The sequence below is a fragment of the Pituophis catenifer genome, unplaced genomic scaffold, assembly GCF_029215685.1.
Source record: "Pituophis catenifer annectens isolate HBS135680 unplaced genomic scaffold, rPitCat1.0.hap2 SCAF_7, whole genome shotgun sequence".
In the NCBI taxonomy this organism is placed as follows: domain Eukaryota; kingdom Metazoa; phylum Chordata; class Lepidosauria; order Squamata; family Colubridae; genus Pituophis; species Pituophis catenifer.
This window is the reverse complement of record NW_027256887.1, coordinates 82121951-82145032: the sequence shown is the minus strand read 5'-3', so window position 1 is coordinate 82145032 and position 23082 is coordinate 82121951. Positions and strand designations below refer to the sequence as shown.

Sequence of the window (23082 nt, the reverse complement as noted above, 5' to 3'; positions counted from 1 at the left end):
GAGGTGGGGGCGGAGCTTCGGCTGAGCTGAGGTGGCCGAGGGGTAAAAAGCGCGAGGCCAGGAGGGGAGAGGCGCGCGCCGCGGCGGATTGGCTAAGGCAGGCCCGGAAAGGGCGGGAGGGAGAAAGAAGAACTAAAAGGGGCGGGGCCAAGATGCCGGCTGGAATTTCTTGAGCGCGGCGGAGGGAGAGGTTGGTCTCCTCATTTGGGGAAGGGGAAGGGAAGGGATGGGAGGTAGGTCGAGGGCTGCTCCGGGAGGGACTCCGAGGTGCCTTTTTTTTTTTTCTTTCCAAGAGGCAACTGATTTTTTTTTTAGAATAGAATAGAATAGAATAGAATAGAATAGAATAGAATAGAATAGAATAGAATAGAATAGAATAGAATAGAATAGAATAGAATAGAATTCTTTATTGGCCAAGTGTGATTGGACACACAAGGAATTTGTCTTTGGTGCTTTATATGTTCTTAGTGTACATAAGGAGAATAAAATACATTCATCAAGAATAAAAAGATACAACACGTAGTGATAGTCAAGGATACTAATAAGCTATCAAATCGTACTAGGAAACAAAACAATATAAATTGAAAGATACAAGCAGCATGGTTATAGTCATAAGTGGGAAGAGATAGATGCTAGTAAGGAAGAGAAGAATAATAGTAATACAGTCTTAGTAAATTATTTGACAGTGTTGAGGGAATTATTTGTTTAGCAGAGTGATGGCGTTTGGGAAAAAACTGTTCTTGGGTCTACCGTGTTTCCCCAAAAATAAGACCCTGTCTTATATTTTTTTGAACCCTGAAATAAGCACTTGGCCTTATTGCCATGTGCTCAAAAGCCCGATTGGGCTTATTATCGGGATGTCTTGTTTCCTGCGAAGGAAACAATCGATATAAATCGTAAGGATACAAGAACAAAGTTACTGTCATGCGGTCATAAGTGGGAGGAGACGGGTGATGGGAACCATGAGAAGATTAATAGTAGTGCAGACTTAGTAAATAGTTTGACAGTGTTGAGGGAATTATTTGTTTAGCAGAGTGATGGCGTTAGGGAAAAAACTGTCCTTGTGTCTAGTTGTTCTGATGTGCAGTGCTCCATAGCTTCGTTTTGAGGGTAGGAGTTGAAACAGTTTATGTCCAGGATGCGAGGGATCTGTAAATATTTTCACAGCCCTCTTTTTGACTCGTGCAATATACAGGTCCTCAACGGAAGGCAGGTTGGTAGCCATTGTTTTTTCTGCAGGTCTAATTATCCCTTGAAGTCTGTGTTTGTCTTGTTTGGTTGCAGAGGCAAAGCAGACAGTTATGGAGGTGTTTTTTTTTTAATTATTATTTTATTATGGAGGTTTTTCTTTGAAGACGTTTCACTTCTTGTCTAAGAAGCTTCTTCAGCTCTGACTGGATGGTGGGGAATGGGAAGATTTATATTCCTTGCAGAGAGCTGGTCACTTGCATCCTTTTTAGAGAGTTGTTGAGGCCACCTGGAGGTTTATCTGTGTCCTCAGGGTCACCTGAGTGGTGCAAACGGGTGGGGAGCCTTCTTGAGACAGTTGAAAGGCCTGTGTTGTAGACTGGAGATAGATGATGTCGTATCCCTCCCCCTCTGTTGAGAGAGGGCTGTTCAATTTTGACATAATGGCCTCTTTGACCCCTCTTTCAAACCAGCCTTCCTCTCTGTCTAAAATGTGGACCTTGCTATCTTCAAAAGAGTGGCGTTTGTCTTTTAAATGCAGATGGACTGCTGAATCTTGTCCTGATACGTTTGTTCTCCTATATTCTCCTCCTCCCTGGAGGTTTATCTGTGTTGTCAGAGTCACCTGAACAGCTCTCTCTCAGCAGAGGGGGAGAGATACGGCATCATCTATCTCCATCATCTACAATGTGGTCCTTTCAGCAGTTCCAAAAAGGCTCCACACCCATTTGTACAACGGGTAGTCCTCAATTTACGATCACAATTGAGCCCAAAATTTATGATGTTAAGTGAGATGTGTGTTAAGAGAGTTTTGCCCCATTTTACGACTTTCTTTGTCTGCATTTGTTAAGTGAATCGCTGCGGTGGTTAAATTAGTAACACGGTTTGTTAAGTGAATCTGGTTTCCCGATTGGCTTTGCTGATCAGAAGGTTGCAAAAGGGGATGGTGTGACCCTGGGACACTGCAACCGTCATAAATGTGACTCAGTTGTCAAGCATCTGAATTTTCATCACGTGACCAGGAGGATGCTGCAATGATCGTTAAGTGTGAAAAACTCATAAGGTCCTTTTTTAGTGCCGTTGTAACTTTGAATGGTCACTAATGAAGCCTTGGTAGTACAGTGGTCTAAAGCACCCTGTTATTAAGACCAGCTGCCTGCAATTACTGCAGGTTCGAATCTCGCCAGGCTCAAGGTTGACTCAGCCTTCCATCCTTTCTAAGGTAGGTAAATTGAGGACCCAGTTTGTGGGGGCAATAAGCTGACTTTGTAAAAATATACAAAAGGATGAAGGCTATTGCTTAGCACATTGTAAGCCGCCCTGAGTCTCCGGAGAAGGGTGGCATATAAATTAAATTAAAAAAAAAACTGTTGTAAGTTGAAGACTACTTGTACTCTAGTGACCCTGAGGACACAGATAAACCTCCAAGTGGCCTCAACTACTCTCTAAAAAGAATGCAAATGACCAGCTGTCTGCAAGGACTATAAATCCTTCTATTCCCCACTATCCAGTGGGGAAAGTTGCCAAGGTTGGAGACCCCTGCTCTACAGATTTTTTTAAAGATTTATTTCTTAAAGACAAGGGTTTTGTTTTGCAAAGTACTAATGGCTGCATCTTTGTTACTGGTGTTTCCATCTTTATATTGGCTTGTTTTTGTTTTGATGCTTTCTATGAGTCACTTTGAGCCCTAGGAAACAGGCAATGGCAAATCGCTTCTGAAATCTTGCCAAGAAAACTGCAGGGACTTGTCCAGGCAGTTGCCAGGAGTCAGTGCTGCCTCAAAGATTCCCCCTCTGTTTAAAAAAACCCCATAGCAATGTTTCTTTACCTTGGCAACCTGAAGAGGTGTGGAATTCAAGTCCCCAAGATGAGCCCAAAAAGATGAACTGAACAGATGATTTGCTGCTCTCTAGTGGCCACAATAGGTTGCATACAAGAAAGAAAACAGATGTAGGAATTATCTTTTACATCTGGTTTTGTCCCAATGTTACTGACAATTGAAATCCGCATAGCTCAGAGAAGAGTTTAAACCAATCCGATCAACAGTCTTCCAATGTTGACAGTGTGCCAGATTTTTAAACTTCTTTGCTCTGCCTGATATTCAGGTTAGTTGCACATTTCAGGAGAAATAATAAGCTTGTTTGCTATTTTAGGACTTCTGAATTGGTTCTTACGTTATAAAAGGTATTGCCTTACCGTAGATTTTGAGTGTTTTCTTAATGGTCTTTTGCACCACAGTCTTTGTTTTTAGTTTAAAATCTGGATTAAAAAAAACCTGCCTTTAAAATGAAAAAATGACTATCTAATAACAAACTATTATTGCTCTTTTCCACAGAGTTCGGGGCAGAGTAAAATGTATTCCTTCCTCAGGCGACTTGAGGACCAGTGGAATGTTGGAGATCTTAAGCACTACATGATGTCTGTCAACTTGTTGAATTTAATGAGTTGTAAGTGGGACTAGGGATGCTGTTTATTTATTTATTTATTTATTAGATTTTTATACCGCCCCCCCTCCCGAAGGACTCGGGGCGGTGAACAGCCAAAGTTAAAAACATACAATATAAACAATTAAAATACGTTTAAAACAGAATTAAATCTAAAATGGCTCCCCAATTTAAAACGCCTTACCCATACCCCTATAAATAAGACGAATTTAAAATTTAAAAATTTAAAATTTCCACATTTAAAAAGGGGGAAGATTTAGGCCAGGCCAGCTTGATAAAATAGAAAAGTCTTAAGCGCGCGGCGGAAGGTGCGCAGATCTGGGATCCTACGTATCTCCGGGGGGAGCTCGTTCCAAATCGTAGGTGCCCCCACAGAGAAGGCTCTCCCCCTAGGGGCCGACAGCCGACATTGTTTGGCCGACGGCACCCGGAGGAGCCCCTCTCTATGGGAGCGTACTGGCCGGTGGGAGGCTATTGGTGGTAGCAGGCGGTCCCGTAAATAACCAGGTCCTAAGCCATGGAGCGCTTTAAAGGTGATAACCAGAACCTTGAAGCGCACTCGGAAGACCACCGGGAGCCAGTGCAGCTCGCGCAGGAGAGGTGTCACATGGGAACTCCATGTCGCTCCCATCACCACCCGCCCGACCGCACTCTGCGCCAGTTGGAGCCTCCGAGTGCACCTCAAGGGGAGCCCCATGTAGAGAGCGTTGCAGTAGTCCAGACGAGAAGTAACGAGGGCATGAGTGACTGTGTGTAGGGAGTCCCGATCTAGATAGGGACGCAACTGGCGGATCAGGCTGTGCCCATCAAACAGGGTTTAAACACAAACATAGTCCAACCCTGGCATTTTATTCATCATGTTAGGCTTAGCATAGACTACAAGTAGTCCTCAATTGACAGCAACTTTTTTTTTCCCCCAGGAAGAAACTGTTGGAGAATTGCTTTGATCAATATTTGTTAGTGAAGCACTTTAAAGGAGATGTCAACTACTCTTTCAGGTAACTCATGCTTCCAAAATACTTTATTACAACAGGTTATATCTGTCTGTCTGTCTGTCTATCTATCTATCTATCTATCTATCTATCTATCTATCTATCTCTATCTATCTATCTATCTATCTATCTATCTATCTATCTATCTATATCTCTATCTCTATCTCTCTATCTATCTATCTCTATCAGTGGTGGGTTTCAAAATTTACTACTGGTTCTGTGGGTGTGGCTTGGTGGGCGTGGTATGGCTTGGTGGGCGTGGCTTGGTGGGCATGGAAGGGGAAGGATACTGTAAAATCTCCATCCCCTCCCCACTCCAGGGGAAGGTTACTGCAAAATCCCCATTTCCTCCCGATCAGCTGAGACTTGGGAGACAGAGAATAGATGGGAGTGGGGCCAGTGGGGAAAGGTGTGTGTGTGTGTGTGTGTGTGTGTGTGTGTATAAATTGTGGAAACCTTTTGGGTAAAGTGTATTTTCTAAAACTAGCTAATAACGCCACTTTATTTTGGAGTAGTACCATAAAATTATATATCAATGGGAAGATAATTTAATCAAGAAAGTAATGCAATAACTTTTATGAAGGATTTGCTATTAGAATAGCAGTTACAGTATAAAGAAGAAAAATGAAACATGTAGAAAAACCAAGATAGGCAAAAATTATCCCCTTGTCAGTTAATACTTAGTTGGGTAACCTTTAGCATGAATTACGGCCTTACGACGTCTTCCCATAGAGTGAACCAAGTCTTTTAGTTCTGCAGCTGTTATAATGTGAAACCAAGATTGAATGATTGCTTCTATTAACTGGGTTTTATTGCTGGGTCGCTTCTGACTAACAAGTTTCTTTAGTCAGCTCCATAGATTTTCAATTGGGTTAAACTCTGGTCTATTCCCAGGCCATTCCAGCAGTGGAATATGATTATCCTGAACGCCCCCCCCCCCTCCAAAAGTGGTGTTATTAGCCATCAAACCTCAAAAATACACTTTCCCCAAAAGGTTTCCACAATTTTGGCCACTACTGTATATGCATGGATGTGTTATAGATCTTTTGGATTTGGGCTAAATTAGCTTTAAGTTTGGAAAGAAGGGGCCTTACTGGATATATTGATGGACAAGTTTAGCCATACTGGAGCGTGTCTTTCTTTAGAGCTACTTTAGAGGCCTGGCTGGAGCAAGCATAAGAGAAAGAGAAAGCATGACAATTCCTTGCAGGGTGTATTAATTTCCCACCAAATGGGGAAAAAATGTTGCAATTTCCCCCTTCTTCAGTGCTGCAGGAGGAGCTGGGGTCTGTTGACGATGAACTGCAGGCACTGGAAATCCAGATTCAAGAACTTCTTGAACATCAGCAACAACTAATTCAAAAGAAGACCATCTTGAAGAAGAAAATACGACAGTTTTCCGACACGGAAAGCGGGAGCAGCAAAGAGAATGAATCAGCAACTGAGGACTGGAACAAAGAAGGTCTTGCAAGTCCAGAATCTTTATTATGTTGCCATTAGAGTCAAACAATGACCTAAACAACGTTACGTTCAATATTCAAAAGATGTTCACTGCTATTAAATGCAAAGGCTGTTAATTTTATGTACTGTGTTTTTCGGACTATAAGACGCACCTTTTTCTCCCCAAAAAGAGGGTGAAAATCTGGGTGCATCTTACACTCCAAATGTAGCCCCGCCTAGCAGCTCAAATGGAGGTTTCAGAGGCTGAAAGAAGCCTCTGAAAGAAGCTTCAGAAAAAAAGCCTCCAAACAGAGTTTCAGAAAAAAAAAAGCCTTTTTTTCTGAAGCTCTGTTTCGGAGGTTTTCAGAGGCAGAAAAAAAGGCAAGGCACAGAATTCATAACCAATGAACCTATTGCTAAAATTCACCTCTAGGAACAGCTGATTGGGGGTATTTCGGGAGGCCGATCCACCCACCAATCAGCTTTTTTCTTATTTTCCTCCCCAAAAACTAAGGTGCGTCTTATACTCCAGTGCGTCTTATACTCCGAAAAATAGGCTACTTCTGTTTTTTAGTTAAATGAGGTGAAAGCAGCATAAATCCTTTTCTGCATGCTCTCCATACTTCATGCAAAGTTCCCTCTCTTGTTGCTTCAGATGAATTTAAAATTTGGGGAAGATTCTTCACTGCTATATTAAGCAGTCATAACATTTTGACATATAAATAACCACCAGTTTGATGTTCATTTAAATCAGGAGTGTCAAACTCGATTTTGAGGGACGCATCAGGGTTGTGTTTGACCTCGGGGGGGGGAGGGCTGGCCAGGGTGGGCTTGGCCAGCTCAATGTCACTTGTGTCGGGGGTTAGTAGAGCCTGTCGTGAAAACAGGCTCCTAAGGTCCGCTTTCGGTTGCGACTGCCTCCTGCAACCCTTTGCCAGCAAAAACAGCTCGAGAGGGTTGCCCGCGACCCTCCCAAGATCCATTTTCTCTGGCAGAGGCCCTGCAGACTGGTCCTTTGCTGTTTCCAGGGTGGCCCCGCAGGCCAGATCTAAGCACCCCGCAGGCCAGATCTGGCTCCTGGGGCCTTGGTTTGACACCCCTGATTTAGATCAAAAGAAGTTGGCTGTAGTTCACTTGCTCATAATTGACTTTGGTTTTTCAGAAAGGGTCTTACCCTGCTGGCCTTTGATTCTCGTTTCTATTGCACAATGAATATATTGGTTGTAAAAGAGAGGAAAATGGAGATGGAAAAGCAAGTAGTTCTACATCTTGTTCTCTGGCTGAGGTTTTCCAGCTGAATGGTCTCAGTACAGGGGTTTTATTTTTCAGTATAGAAAATGGACAACATTTAAAATTTGGTTCATTGTTGCCCCTTTGCAGAGAAAACCCTTTAAACTGTCTTTCTATACCCAAACGAACCTCAAAAGTTGTTTTCAAATGTTCTTTTCGCAGACTTTCCGTGGTCCGCAAAGATTAGGGATGTGTTACAAAAGAGCTTTGGCCTCCAGAAATTTAGGCCCTTGCAGCTGGAGACAATTAATGCAACAATGGCAGGCAGAGATGTATTCCTCGTCATGCCTACTGGAGGGGGAAAGAGCCTGTGTTATCAGTTGCCGGCAGAAGGTTCTCAGGGTAAGTAGCTGCATTTTGTAACTCAAGCAACTGTTGCTGGTTGAAGCCAGTAAGAAGTAATGGATTCATACTGCATAATGTTCTAACAGCCTTTTCTAACCTAATACTCTTCAGACAAGTTAGGACAAACAGATAGGAAAACATTTTCCTTCCAACTTCCATCTGCTGGTAAGATTGCCGTTAAGCAAATCTAGTGCAACAAGCCACTAGAACAGTGCCCTCCCCCACCTTTTGGGCACCAGGGATTGGTTCCATGGAGAGAGGGTTTTCCGCAGACCAGAGAGGGCATGGTTTGGTGTGCTGTCTGCATCCCACGGATGGGGCTTCGTGTCAGAGTATATTCATCAATTGGAATAGGACATGGTAACAAGGTCAGCCAATGTATAGGCATAGCAACTAAGTCAGACAATGAGGGCTGTTTGGGAGCTGAGACAGACTGGAGCCAGGGTGTGTGTTAATCTGCAGCTTCTGAGTCTGCAGAGAAACTGAAACTAGTCTGCTCGGCTGAAAATGAAACTAACTGTTCTCTCCTGCCTTGTGTTTTGCTTGTAACTGCTACTACGTTGAAGAAAAATCTATATTGGTATTGTACATTTATCTTCATGTATTATATGTATATAAAGAAGTTAATGAATACTGCTGCATCAGTTATCTTTCTGTGCTTTTCTGGATTTGATTTTCTACTGCAAACTCTTGATACTTAGCTTGTTTGCACGGCCCGGTTTCTGCCATGCTGTGGCCCAGTGCCGGTCCACAGACCAGAGGTTGGGGTTCCCTACACTTGAATATAAACAGAGAGCAAACCCCACTCCTAATTAGCACTGATGATGTTACCTAGTTTGGGTAATGAAATGTCTGCAGGAAAACAGTCAACCTCAGACAGCATCAAGGAGCCTTCCCACTTTCCTTCTGCAGTATGACATTTCTCTTATTAAATGCAAAACTGCCTACAAAGAAAATACATTTTTCCAGTGATTAATACGATTTCTTTTTTGTTCCAGGCTTCACCCTTGTGATCTGTCCTCTCATCTCCCTCATGGAGGATCAGCTAATGATGTTGGAACAGCTGGGTATATCAGCAACTTTACTGAATGCTTCCAGCAGCAAGGTATGGGCTAGGTGCCAAGTTGACCAGTTACCAGAGATGTTAGTTTTTGAAAGCAGCAGCTGTAAGTGAACAAGAGTGATTCTGCTGATTAGAATGAGTCTTGCCACCAAAATGACATAGGGAAAAAAAAAAGATTATTCGAAGAGATCTATATGTTGATGCTACAACAAACAGCATTGGATTTAATACTTGATTGAAAAGCCAAAGGACTTGGCTTTCTTGATTTTTTTTCCCCTTGAAAATGTTTCACTTCAGTTCTTCAGAGTCGAAGAAGCTTCTTGATGAGAAGCGAAACATTTTCAAGGGGAAAAAAAAACGAAGGAAGTCCAGTTGCCTTTTGGAAAAGCATCTTCGGGGACAACCATGATCTGGATGACTGAGAAACTCCACAGGCTCTGTTGAAAGCTTCCAACTTGGAAATGATCTTTTTTTATCTGGCAGACAAATCAGAATTTACTTCTGTCGCCTTCTGCTTTTGTTTCTGATCTGGAATGGCTAGTGCTGAAAGGAACCATTAGCACCACTCAGGTGACCCTGAGGACACAGATAAACCTCCAAATGCTTCAATGACCCTCTAAAACAGGGCTGTCAAACTCGCAGCCCGCGGGCCAGATGCGTCACTTGCTGGCCACGCCCACGCCTAGTTTAGCGAAGGGGGAAAAGTCACGATACATCATGTGACACCACTGAGACGATGTGAGTTTGACACCCCTGCTCTAAAAGGATGCAGATTAATAGCTGCCTGCAAGGAATATAAATCCTTCCATTCCCCACTATCCTGTCAGAGCTGAAGAAGCTTCTTGGATGAGAAGCGAAATGTCTTCAAAAGAAAAAACAAAGTCCATTTGCCGCCTGAAAAAAGCACCTTTGGGACAACCATGACCTGGATGACTGTGAATCTCTAAAGACTTCTAGTGCTGAAAATCGGAACTGTAAACAAGCCTCATGCAAGTAGTTCTCAACTTAGTGATCATTTAAAGTTACGGCAGTGCTGAAAAGAGTCCAGTCCTCCCATTTATGACCATCACACCATCCCTGTGATCACGTGATCGCAATGCAGGAACCAGTTTGCGTTGATTACAGCTGCAGTGTCCTCCAATCACATGGTTGCAATTTGTGAGCTTTACTTTGCTGGTTTCCAGCAAGAAACGCCCATTTGGAAGAATGGCTTCACACCTGAAATTGTGGCATTTGCTTAATGACCAAAGTGATTTGCGTAATGATCCATTATAAAAGTGGTCATAAAATTGGGTCCAACTCAGCTTAACATAACGATTTAGAACAGAAATTCTGGTCCCAATTATGGTCATAAGTTGAGGACTACCATATTTTTCAGAGTATAAGACACACATTTTTCCCCCCTAAAAGAGGATGAAAATTTGGGTGCGTCTTATACACCGAATGTAGCCCTGCCCACCCGCCGGCCCTCACCCTTTGGCCTCTGCCTCCCAGCAATTTGCCTCCTTGGAGCAAACAGCAAACAGCCTGTTTCAGTTTCAGTTTCAGCTTCAGCTTCAGCACAGCCTGATTAGCACAAGCAGCTGATTGTCGGTTGGATCGGCCTCCCGACCCTCAGCTGTTTCAGGCTGCAGGGATTGCCATTGCCTGTTGCCGCCTCCACGCGCCCCATTTTCGGCCTTCACTGATTGCTGCAAGGAGGCAAATTGCTGGGAGGCAGATTTTCTTTTTCTTGTTTTCTTCCCCCCAAAAAGGTAGGTGTGTCTTGTAGTCCGGAATGTCTTATACTCCAAAAAATACAGTACTTGTAAAAGGAATGATTATATAATGGGTAGTGCAGAAAAGCAGGAAAGACTATCATTATCATGACTATCATTATTAAATTTATTTGCTGACTACTCGTGCCAGTATGTCCAGTGATAAGTGGTGTTAACAGTTGAAGGAATAAAGGACCACATCTCTGAAATGGATATTTAAATTAGGCACCTTTTGTGGGGGGAAAAAGCAAAACAGCATTTATCGTATTCAGTATGAATATATGGACTGCTGTTTAACACAGTGTATTTCAAACTTGGCAACTTTACATGGGTAGACTTGGCAACTTTACGTGGCTGGCTGAGGGATTCTGGGAGTTGAAGTCCACCCATCTTACAATCGGCAAGTTTGAAAAACACTAATTGAACACATTACCGATACACAGTCAGATGCATGATGCCCCTATGTCCAGTTTTGCCAGAGTTTGCAGCAGCAATCACATCCAGAAGGCACACACAGTTGACTGATTCAGCAGGATTCATTAACTTCTCTTTGTGTACACAACACATAAGTAAATATACAATACCAAAAGCAGAGAAGAGAACAGTTTTCAGTTTCAGTTCAGAGAGCAGACTAGTTTCAGTTTCAGGTCTCAGCACAGCACTCAGAGCTAAGCACAGCTAAGCCACGCCCAGGCTCCTTGCTGTCTCAGCTCCCATTGGCTGACCTTGTTACTAAGCCCTATTCATTGGCTGACCTTGTTACCATGTCTCTGCCAGTCATGAATACGCTGACTAATTTTCTGTACCTCACTTGGGAAGAACTGCAACATTAACATTAGCAACTAAATATTTGGAAATGTCTGAGGGGAATTTGTGCCAAAACGTGTGTGACAAACTGACCCATATTGAGTCAGGCCTTGGCATTTTCTAACTGGCTTGAATGATCTCCTTTTCTTCCCACACAGGAACACGTGAAGTGGGTTCATGCCGAAATGCTGTCTCGCAACTCGCAACTGAAGCTTCTTTATGTGACTCCAGAGAAGATAGCGAAAAGCAAGATGTTTATGTCAAAGCTAGAAAAAGCTTATCAAACAGGACAGCTGACCCGGATTGCCGTAGATGAAGTCCATTGCTGTAGCCAATGGGGGCATGACTTCAGACCTGGTATATCTACCCAGGAGACACTTAATGCAAAGAGGGAGAATTGGTGTTTTTCTCTGCTAGCAATCAAATTACTGCTCTTCCCCTCTCTGAACGTTATCCTATACCTTTTATCTTGCGCTTAGTGAGGGGGATTTCTCCACTCGGAAGAAAAACATTGGCAACTTTTTCAGAAATGCTTTCCCACTGCTTTCTTCTTCCTAGGGCTGAGCGAGAGGGACCGGCCCAAAGTCAACCAGCTGGCTTCATGCTTGAGGCGAGACATGAGCTCACAGTCTCCTGATTTCTACCTTTTGTGCCTTAAACCTCTACACCAAACTTGGCCCACAATCAGTGATGTAATGCAACATCTCTGCTCTTTTCTTACACATCCAGATTACAAGTTGCTTGGGATCTTAAAACGGCAGTTTCCCAATGCTCCCTTGATTGGACTGACTGCCACTGCGACAGGACATGTGCTGCGCGATGCGCAGAATATCCTCTGCGTGCCCAAATGCATCACCTTCACAGCATCCTTCAACCGACCCAATCTCTATTACGAGGTATTTTTGTTAACATTAGTTCCCCACCCTGTTTTAAATTACTAAAATCTCTTCTAATTTGCCCCTATATCTTCTGGGAAAATGTCCAGGACTGCTGGAACGCAAGTCTGGAGATCACTAATTTGTCCTTCATTCTGCTTTCATTGCTCTTATTTTATTTACTTAGAACAGTGTTTTAGAACCTTGGCAACTTCAAAATTTGTGGACTTCAATTCCCAGAATTCTACATATAACCAGCCTACTGGCTGGAGAATTCTGGGAGTTGAAGTCCACCCGTTTTAGTTGCCGGTGCTGAAAAGTACTGACTTTAGAACAGATGGCCTCAACATTCCAATTTTAAGTTTATGTAAAGCTTAAATGACTTAAAAGAAGGGATTTTTGAATGCCTTTTGAAAAAAAAATTAATTCATTTTAGGTTCGTCAGAAGCCATCATCTGCTCAGAATTGCATTGAGGATATTGTGAAGCTCATCAATGGAAGATACAAAGGCCTCTCAGGTGAACAGTCTAAAGAATCCCTTCCGAGAATACGATAGCATCTCTAAGAGATCACCATGGTTAGCCTTGTCCCACACCCTGTTTGAGTACTGAGCACATGCTCAAAATAGAAAATGTGTATTGTTTTTAATCTAACAAAAAAAACAACACATTGCCTTCTGGAAATTAAGCACCTGCTGTGGATTTGTGTGTGTGTGTGTGTTCTGGGTTTTGCCTGAAACAAAACTTTAAGCAATGGTGGAGTGGTTTTAGGGTACAAATAAGGCAAAACTGCCCCTCCCATCTTCCTAGCAGTTCCCTCTCCCCTCTCTCCCATCGGCTGCCACCACCAGTGTTCCATCATAGCAAATCCCACTGCTAAGAGAATTCCTGAAAGCCTGGCATGCAAGCAGATCAGCCACCAACAGGCACATAGACATAAACAACAACTACATACCATTCAAAAGAGACAATCAAAAGGCCATAAAGGAAACAAAAAGTCCAAAACACCTCCTCCACAGTAATCATGACCAGATGTGCATAGATTAATGCAAGATTTAAGATTAGATTAACAATCAAGAAGCAAACAATACCCAATCAAGGAACTGCCAAGTGAGCTAACAGTAAACAACAACCCAATCAAGGAACCACCAAGTCGACTTCTACCAACCCTGACAGGGCAAGCCAGTAGTATATAAAATTAGAGAGAACCTCACTCCCTACTTGCACTGATGGTGTTACCTAGTTTGGTAATGAAATGTCTGCAAGAAAACAACCAAGCTCAGAGAGCACCAAGGACCACACGGTTCATTCCTGAGCTACTAGTATTCTATCAAAATCCCACTGGCCTGCTTGCCTCCTATCTTCTCAATGTTTTCATCCCTTCCTCCCCTTCTTCCTCTCATCTACTGCTGCCATCACTCAAGAAACCATTCAAACTTGGTTTTTTCATTGCTATGAAGCCTTCCCTGCCCACTCCCCAAAGGAAACCCTTCCAGGAACAGCCAACATTTGACCAATATCAGGAATAAAACAGCCTTGTGTATGTTTCAGTTCAAATATGAACCACCCAATACCAACGGTTTGGTTCACCAAACGATTATGCATGAAGCCATATTTATCCCTACTGAATACCACTATGCTAAATGGATTAAATGGGGGGCCCCAACCAGTGGTGATTTTTTTTTTTTTTACTACCGGTTCTTTGGGCGTGGCTTGATGGGCGTGGTGTGGCTTGGGCGTGGCAGGGGAAGGATATTGCAAAATCTCCATTCCCACCCCACTCTGGGGCCAGCCAAAGGTGGTATTTGCCGGTTCTCCAAACTACTCAAAATTTCCACTACCGGTTCTCCAGAACCTGCTGGATTTCACCCCTGGACCCAACCTTTCTGGCTTTGCTGTCTGGTGGGGACAGGGAGAGCGGATGGTGAGTGGCAGGTGTGTGCAGGTCCCATTTGTGCAAATGGCACACACGCCCACTGCTCACCCAAATGGAGCTGCGCTAGCAAGTGGAGCTGTGTGCTCATGCACACTCACCCACCATTTGCGTAGCCCAGTGCTGAATGGGCCAAGGTCCAGTAGTGGGCTGCAGCCTTGGCAGTTGGGGACCCCTGGGTTAAATAACCTTCTCCTTTGCTTCTATTCTGTTACATTAAATAGCCTTTACTTATTTTGTTGACACAGGAATCATCTACTGTTTTTCCCAGAAAGATGCTGAGCAAGTTACTATGAGTTTACAAAAACTGGGGATTAAAGCAGGTACTTACCACGCAAATATGGAGCCCAAAGATAAGAGCAGAGTTCACAAGCGGTGGTGTGCCAACGAAATCCAGGTGGAGTTTGTGATACGGAAGTTTTTCTATTCAACCGGGAATGACTTAATGTCCTGATTTTCGTCGTCTTTACGTTTCAGGTTGTGGTGGCCACTGTTGCTTTCGGCATGGGAATTGATAAGCCAGACGTGAGGTTCGTCATACATCATTCCATGAGTAAATCCATGGAAAATTACTACCAAGAGAGCGGACGCGCAGGTATACTTAAGCGAGAACCTATTCTGGAGAGAGATTTGTGATTCTTAGCTGCGGGTGAAAATGTATATTTTTTTTAAACTCAATCCAGGTCGGGATGACCAGAGAGCCGATTGCATCTTATATTATGGCTTTGGTGACATATTCAGAATCAGCACTATGGTGGTGATGGAAAATGTGGGACAACAGAAGCTGTATGGGATGGTTTCCTACTGTCACGATATGGGAAGGCAAGTGACTTTCTTCACTGATGGGACTGACAGATGTTTTCCTGTGTTGAAACTACAGGTAGCTCTTGACCTTCGATCGTGATTGAACCCAGAATTTTTGGTTTGTAAGTCATGACAGTCGTAAAGCCGGTTACCATGTGACCGGACCTGATTTTATGACTTTTTCTTTTTTGCAATGGTGGTTAAGTGCAGTGTGAATGCAGCAGTTGTTAAGCGAAACCATCATATGCTAAAGGACAGGTTTTGCTGGAAACTAAAAATACAGGGCAATTTCCAGCAAAAATGTTGTAGGCAAGATCATGTGACTAGGGCTCTGTGAACAGTTGTAATTTTGGTTGCCAAGTGCCCAAAATGCAATCATGTGACTATTGGGGAAGGGGCAGATGTCAGAACTTCAAAAACAAATACAGGTAGTCCTCGACTTACAATGACAATTGAGGATTATCCGTAGACTAGGTCAGGGGTGTCAAACTCAAGATCTGTGGGCCGAATCCTGCCCACGGGGTGCTTAGATCTGGCCCGTGGGCCAGTTCTGGATACAGTGAAAGGCTGCCCTGCGGTGCCTCTGCCAATGAAAATGGAGCTCGGGAGGGCCATGCACAGCCTCCCCAAGCTCCATTTTCAATGGCAGAGGGCTGCAGGAGGCTGTTACAGCCAAAAACAGAGCCCGGGAGGACCACATGCAGCTTCTCTGAGGTCCACTTTCACTGGCAGAGGGCTACAGGAAGTCATCACGGCCAAAAATGGAGCCCGGGTGGGCCATGCGGGGCCGAAAACAGAGCCTTGATTAGTGATGTTGAGCTGGCCACGCCCACCGTGGCCCCCTGAGGTCAAACACAACCTTGATGCAGCCCTCAATGAAATCGAGTTGGACACCCCTGCTGTAAGTCGTTGAGGAGTATCCGTAGACAGTAGGTGGCTGTGCGTACGTAGGCCCACTGATTGCTTCTGACTCTGGTATTTCTGCTGCAGATGCCGCCGAGTCCAGATTGCTCATCACTTTGACGAGGCCTGGGATTCTGCCAGTTGTAATAAAATGTGTGATAACTGCTGCCAAGAAGAGAGTAAGTGGGAGAGCAGGAAAAAGAAAACCCAATGGAGAGAATCGCTACCAACTCGGTTTTTACGAACTGGAATTTTAAGAGGTTGAAGATGAAAGTGATAATTTGCATAAGCATAAAAGCCGGTCGTGAGTCATTGTTCCGGATTCCAAAACCCTGTTGTATATCTCTGCTTTAGTTCAGCCGTTAGCGTAACGGTTCACCAGGCACAATTAGAGATTGTTAAGAATATCGTCAGACTTTCCTGCTGATCAAAGTTAACATAGCATAGCAGACGTTCACAAATCAAATGAGTAACCATTTCTCTATCGGGGCTTTTGAAGGCATCTGCGTAATAGATTTGTTTGACTCATGTGCAAATGAGAAAAGATAGCAGAAATGTCTTAGGCATGAGTTATCTTCCCAGTCTAATACCTTCCCCCAAATAAGACCTTTCCCCAAAATAAGCCCTAGCATGTTTTTTTTACGTGTGCACCCAATATAAGCCCTACCCCACAAAATAAGCCCTACTCAAGAGCCTGCGCAGCTGCCCATTCCGTCTGGTTGCCCATGGCTATGAGGTGAGGGGGGTTGAGCTGTCCTACAGTGCCTTACCCCAGAGCCCCCTCAGCTAGACCATCCACGCCCCAACACCTGCCTCACAGCAGCATCATCATCAGCCATGTGCAGCAGGAGGCCATGTGGCCACGGGCCCACTTATGCTTGCTTGCGGCCACAACACAATAGAATGGCCTGGCTGTGGGGGCCCTGAGGCAGTGCGGGGCACGTGAGGCAGCTCCACCCCCAACCTCACATGTGGCCGCCTGCCTCGCCATGAGCAAGCAGAAGAAGTGGACCTCCTGTACATGGGGGGAAAAATAAGATCCCCCCCAAAAATAAGCCCTAGTGCTTATTTCAGAGTCCAAAAGAAAATAAGACCCAGTCTTATTTTCGTGAAAACACAGTATTTATTTATTGTTTATTTATTTATTTATTGGTTTGATTTATATGCCGCCATTTTCCGGAGACTCAGGGCGGCTTACAATGCGTTAAGCAATAGCCTTCATACTTTTGTATATACCTGCTTAGTAGGGCTTTCGCCCCCCCAAGCGGTGTTCTTTTTTTTTAATACGAAGTCAGTTTATTGCCCCCACAAACCAGGTCCTCATTTTACCTACCTCGAAAGGATGGAAGGCTGAGTCAACCTTGAGCCTGGTGAGATTTGAACTTGCAGTAATTGCAGGCAGCTGGTGTTACTTAACAGTGCTTTAGTCTGCTGCACCACCAGGGCTCTCACAATTGACAGAAATGCAGGTGATAATCTGAGATAATGCCGCCTTTTTTCCCCAGTTGTAAACTGGTCATATGAAACACTTTCATTGATGTCTGTTTTCTTGAGATTTTGGAGTACAGTTTAAAGTGCTTACCAGTTAATTACACAACTGGTTTGTGGAGATGAACATCGAGGATGCTATCGATAGACTTGCGTAGGCTTTCCTTGACCGGCAATATTTGAATTAGGGATGCATAGTCTGAAGTCCTGAATCCATGGATCCCTAGGGCCTCTTTGAAAGCGGCTGATGCAGCTGATCGCTGTCAGCGTTACAGAACGACCCAACTCCAATAGAAAACTCCGTCATCCCAAATCTTTCATTTATTGGAATAGGTATACTGGCATATCTGGGAAAACCCGAATCTGAGATTCCGGGTTTTCCCTCAAATCAAAATCCCATATCCAGTCCCTGCACCCATCAGTCCATCACATGGCCCAATCACCATCTGTCCCAACTTGAGCCACCACTGCAACCTCTCCTCCAGATGCAGGAGCACCCTCACCTTGACCGAAAAGAAGGATGCTATTATGTCTAACTAACCCCCCCCTCCTTTCCGAAGCTGCGTGGAAGCTTCTGGGGTTAATATGGCTTCCAAAGCTGACAATCACTGTATGAGAAATTAGAAAGATTTGGCCCGTGGACAAGAGAACCTGTGTTTTCAGATTTGTTTGGTTCACTTTCTTCTTTTATTGGACCACTCTGCTGGGCAGATCCCCGATTGGTTTCTGTTCTTTCATTTTTTTGTTTTTCACATACCGGTATTTAGAAACACAGGAGTTGATTACCAAAAGGTCCAATGTAGGGTGGAAACTGAATCTTAATTACTGCTTTTATCTTGCTAGCTTTCCTTGGGATTGATATTTGTGTTCATGTGTGTGAATTCTCTCCTCTCAGCGTTGGAGAAGATGGACGTGACGGAGCACTGCAGGGAACTCATCAAGATTTTAAAGCAGGTGGACCAAATGAAGCAGAAATTCACTCCTCTGAAGTTGATCGATGCTTGGCTGGGGAAGGGTCTATCGAAACTGGGATTGGAGATTGCCGCTCCCAAACTTCCCCGTGATGTATTGGAGAGAATCGTTGCCCATTTGATTCTGCAGCAGTATCTGAAGTAAGTTCGGCGGCTTTTTAAAATCTGCCCTTTCCCGTGCCACCCACGTAAATTCTTCATCACCCCAGTGCTTGTCTCTCTTATACAGATTGCTGGCTTGAGCAGTTGGTGTCTAATCTTAGTGCATGTCCTATAAAATCCTTCTCTTAAATCCTCCCTTTCAGTTAACAAAAAGACTTTGCCTTCCAGGGAAGACTTCAGCTTTACAGCCTTCGCCACAATATCCTATGTGAAGATAGGACCCAGAGCTAACCTTCTGAAAGATAAAGGTCACGTTATCACTATGCAAGGGATACAGGGCAAAAATAAAACTGCTAAGGTGAGACTGTGTTATTTTTTCCCCCTTATTTTTCAACAGCAGTATCCAGTCATTCCGGCTGTGGTATATTTCAAAGTTATTAATCTTCACTATAGCTTATATTCAGTGGTGAAATCTAAAATTTGTTACTACCGGTTCTGTGGGCGTGGCTTGGTGGTGGTGGGGGGTTAATATGACTGGGTGGGCGTGGCCAATTTTTTTTTTTTTTTACTTTTAAAATAATTTTTTCTACAATCTCTTCGGTGAAGAGGTTGTAGAAAAATGCTTTCAAAAGGCTCTGACGATCCCAGTTGATTTGCCTGATCGGCAGAGGCTTTTTTAAAAAGCCTCTGCCAATCAGGCAACTCAGCTGGGATCATCAGAGGCATTTAAAAGAAAAAAACCCTTTTTTTCTTTTAAATGCCTCTGATGATCCCAGCTAAGCCGCACGATCATCAGAGGCTTTTTTTTTTTTTTTACTTTTAAAAGCATTTTTTCGGCCGAAGAGGTTGTAGAAAAAATGCTTTTAAAAGTAAAAAAAAAGCCTCTGATGATTGTGCGGCTCAGCTGGACATGGGGGGGGGGGGGGGCAGGGATTTTTGCTACTGGTTCTCCGAACCACCCGCCTCCATCGCTACTGGATCGGGCGATCCGGTCCGAACCGGGAGCATTTCACCCCTGCTTATATTGCTGAGAAGCGCCTTAGGATGTTACTATTCGTTATCTTTGCCTGATTTCTATCTGATAGAACTTGGAGACAAATTGAGAAGCCTCTCGTAGCTCTGCTGCCTTCCCAGGAATATTAAGGTGGTAATTTTGAATTCTGGAACAGGCAGCTGTTTCTACTTGGAGCTGATTTCCCAAGACAGTTTCTGTTAGTCTTGAATCTTCCAAGGATAACAGAACTCAATGAGATTTGAATTTTGATGTGGCTGCAGTTTTCCTTGGGCCAGTGAGCTTGTAGCAAGAACTGACTGTTTCAAAATTCCACCCTATACTTTTTTTCCTGAACGTGTGTTTGTGTAAGGGGAGCAACCAGTAGTGGGATGCAACCGGATTAACAACCAGTTCGGTGAGCGTGTGCGCCTAAAGCGCTTGCGCGCAGTGTTCAAAATACAGCAATTTGAAGCTCAGCTACTTACCTTCTAAGGCAGCCCCGGTAAGTAGAACAGTGGAGGCATGGAAATCAGCTGTGCCACGCAAATCAGCTGAGCCAGAAAGAAGGAAATAAAGGACAGGATAGGGCGGGGCCGGGTGGGCGGGGCCAGCTGATCGTCGGCGCTATTGGTTCGCCTGAACTGGTCTGAACCGGTTGAATACCACATCTGGGAGCAATTTACACAAGTAACTACTTGATGCATGATTTCTTGAACAATTAAAGTAGAATCTGTGCAGTCACATGAGGTCTCAGCTTTGTGAAACTCACAAACATTAAATTACTGGTGTGAGCAGATAGTAAAGTTAAAGGCTGCTGGGAGGCTGAATTAAATGCCACCATTTTAAAATGTGACTTGTGTGTCAGCTAAATGATTCCGCGATCAGTTCCAAAGAGATATGGCGTGGTAATAGATCTACAAGCTTCAAATATTCGAAACACATTCACATCGTTTTATCAGATTCCTGTATTGCTAATATCTAGTTCTAGAGAAGTTAATCAGGTGTCCTCCGAAAGGTTTGGTCTACGCTATCAAAAATCTCTTGGCAGTGGTCATATTGATTTGAGTTGGTCATATTTGGAAGTCCTGCTATTAGTCTAACCAGAGCAATGCCTTTTCTATCCCTATAGCCTATCTCAGAGAAAGGCAAAATGTTGCTTTTTTATGGAACTATTAGCTGATAACCTGGCATTGCCCAGGTATTTATTTATCCCAATCCTGCCTTTGAGGTGATTATCTTCATTAGCAGGCACCTCCCCAGACAACTTGCCCTCTTTGCTTGAAGCCGAGGACCTAGGGTGGGTTTTTTTTAAGAACCAATCCCCCTTACCAGAGGGAGCCCCCTTGTGGAGTACTGTGAAGCCATTACCATGGCAACTCCACTGTGCTGTACAGTAGAAGCCATTTCAAGGCACAACAGGCTGTATCTTAACAGAACTTGAATCCAAAATGCACACTATCACTGTCAAAAGTACTGTGATTTGACTCTATAGATACAATTCATTCCTTTTCATTTCAGCGGCCCAGGCATTCCAGAGTTATGCTGGAACACACACATACACCGAGGGGTGCTAGGGGTGTCTTACCCCCACAGTATTTTTTTCCAGAGAGTAAGTCATCTGTGTACCAAGTTTAGTTGAAATTGATCGAGGCGTTCCAGAATTATGCTGGAACACACACAGAGCCATTTTTTTATATATAGATATTTGCCAGAACTTTCAAGAAGATTCAGAAAAGCATTACCCATGTAAAGTTTGTATTTGCTCTAATATGTTAAAAATGGCTTCATCAACAGGGGAAATGTTCTCAATTATCCAGTCCGAGGACCCCAGGAAAGAAAATGAAGTTTACATCCCCAAACCAGGAAGGTGACTCTCCTTCAAAAGATCACGTTAAAGCAAAAAAAGTCAAACTTACGGCTAATAAAGAGGAAGATGAGCTTGTGATCATAGATTAAGAAAGTTGCTTCTTGGGACAACCTACACACATCTTTGCCTGTGGGAAGACAGGCCAGAGAGTCAGGAAAAAAAAAAGAATTTGGTTGGAGAAAACAGGCCGCGTATTGGTGACTGCTATTACCTGCTGTTCCCTGGCCACCAAGCCATGTTGGCAAAAGAAACTGCTTTCCTTATGTTTTTAAACATACATACACAGTCAGATTTTTTAAAAAATGCAGATATAAAACCTACGGTAATGGAACTGGGAAGTTTGAGACAAGCGTTAGAGGCTTGGCATAGAGGAAAGTAAGCTGTCTTTAAAAAAAGAAATGGCTTTTCCAGAAGGGAGGCTCCTCTTTGGCATGAACTCTTCCAATTTGCTGCTGAAATAAAAATGCCTTGAAATGCAACTTTATACACTCGCTTCTCCTTGAAAAGTCCAGCGTGCGAAGTTTATTCTGACACATCAAATGTCAAAAGTAATTCCTGAAAGGCTGAGAGTTCCAGTGATTGTGGATAAAAATCTAGTTCTGGTATAAATATTCAACAGGGTGCTTATTTTAGCTGCTATCCCTAAAAGACATAGCTGAGTGGATTTATGTTGAATAAAGTTTCTGATTTAAAATGTGAAGAGAAAATGTTTTTTTTTTAAATGGGGAAGAACGCTTTGGAAGCTTTGGGTTCTGATAGAGACCCTTTCATCTGTAGAAAAAATCTATGAACATAGAATACAGTTCCATTAGTACTGCTTCCATGTTTTTTTAAGTCATCATCAAAGTAAATTCTCCATGTTGATGTTGTCTTGAAGATATGATTGGTTTTGTACAAGCACTCAGGTTCCCTAATTACACCACAAAAGATTGTCATGTAATTGAGCCAGGGGCGGGATCCAAATCCCGTCACTACCAGTTCACTCGTGTGTGCACGCACGGCGCTTCTCCGCATGCACAGAAGCTTCTGCGCATGTGCAGAAGCATCCGGGCGAGTGGGCGGAGCCTCCCACCACCGCTACCAGTTTGCCCGATCCAGCACGAACCGGTAGCAACCCACCACTGAATTGAGCTCAAAGTAGCCCTTTACTTTTTAAACTGAACTATTTGATGGTGCTCTTAAATGAAGGGCTGTAAGCAACAAACACCTTCAGGATTTAGAGTCCATCTTGATTTTTAAGTATAGAAATGCTACTTCAAAGTAAATGTTTATTAAATTGGAACAGTATCTGAATCTGGTCACTTTAATATCTCTAAAAAGTTTTAATCATGGCTTAAGTCTTAATGCTTAATATTTATATGTATTATACATAATATATATTATGTATTTACATAATATGTAAAATTATTATAGGTTTTTTTTTAAGTCAAGGGAAATACAATATTCCCTATGACTTTTAAAAAAAACCCTATAATAGATGTCCTTTATTATCAAATCAAAGGTATTGTCCCCAGAATATCAAGAAGCTGCCTTGAAATTCTGAAAACTGCCCTAAAAGTTTAAAAGGAAAATATAGTTTAGTTTAGAAGAGAGTTAGAATATAATGATTATCTTACGTAGAGCCTGGGCTCTCACAGATTCTTTACAGAAAACTCCTTAAGCATGTGAAGTTCAATTGTAAACATTTAGGCCTGCTATAAAAACACAGACTCTATTCCCACATTGTATTAAGCCTCACTTCTCCTTCCCTGAGTGAAAGAGAAAGTCTCAATGGGTCAAGAAAAACGAATCTTGCGAGTTTACAAGACTGATGGCATAGG

At 43.3% G+C, this 23082-nt stretch overlaps 1 protein-coding gene across 1 annotated transcript; it reads left to right on the top strand.

The window, feature by feature from the left end:
• Window positions 1–104: 104 nt before the first annotated feature.
• On the top strand, window positions 105–21969 carry RECQL (RecQ like helicase). The gene is made up of 16 exons (XM_070946678.1): window positions 105–190; window positions 3524–3635; window positions 4553–4630; window positions 5892–6086; window positions 7517–7696; window positions 8698–8804; window positions 11485–11683; window positions 12056–12222; window positions 12638–12719; window positions 14382–14530; window positions 14611–14728; window positions 14817–14955; window positions 15928–16019; window positions 18224–18440; window positions 18630–18759; window positions 21190–21969. The coding sequence occupies exons 3-16, from the start codon at window positions 4612–4614 to the stop codon at window positions 21349–21351; spliced, it is 1956 nt and encodes a 651-aa protein (XP_070802779.1). The 5' UTR covers window positions 105–190; window positions 3524–3635; window positions 4553–4611; the 3' UTR covers window positions 21352–21969.
• Window positions 21970–23082: the final 1113 nt, after the last annotated feature.

Coding starts and splice junctions, on each gene's coding strand:
- RECQL (XM_070946678.1), top strand. Junction 8,805..11,484: donor TGAATGCTTCCAGCAGCAAG/GTATGGGCTAGG, acceptor CTTCCCACACAG/GAACACGTGAAGTGGGTTCA. Junction 14,531..14,610: donor GGTGTGCCAACGAAATCCAG/GTGGAGTTTGTG, acceptor TTTACGTTTCAG/GTTGTGGTGGCCACTGTTGC.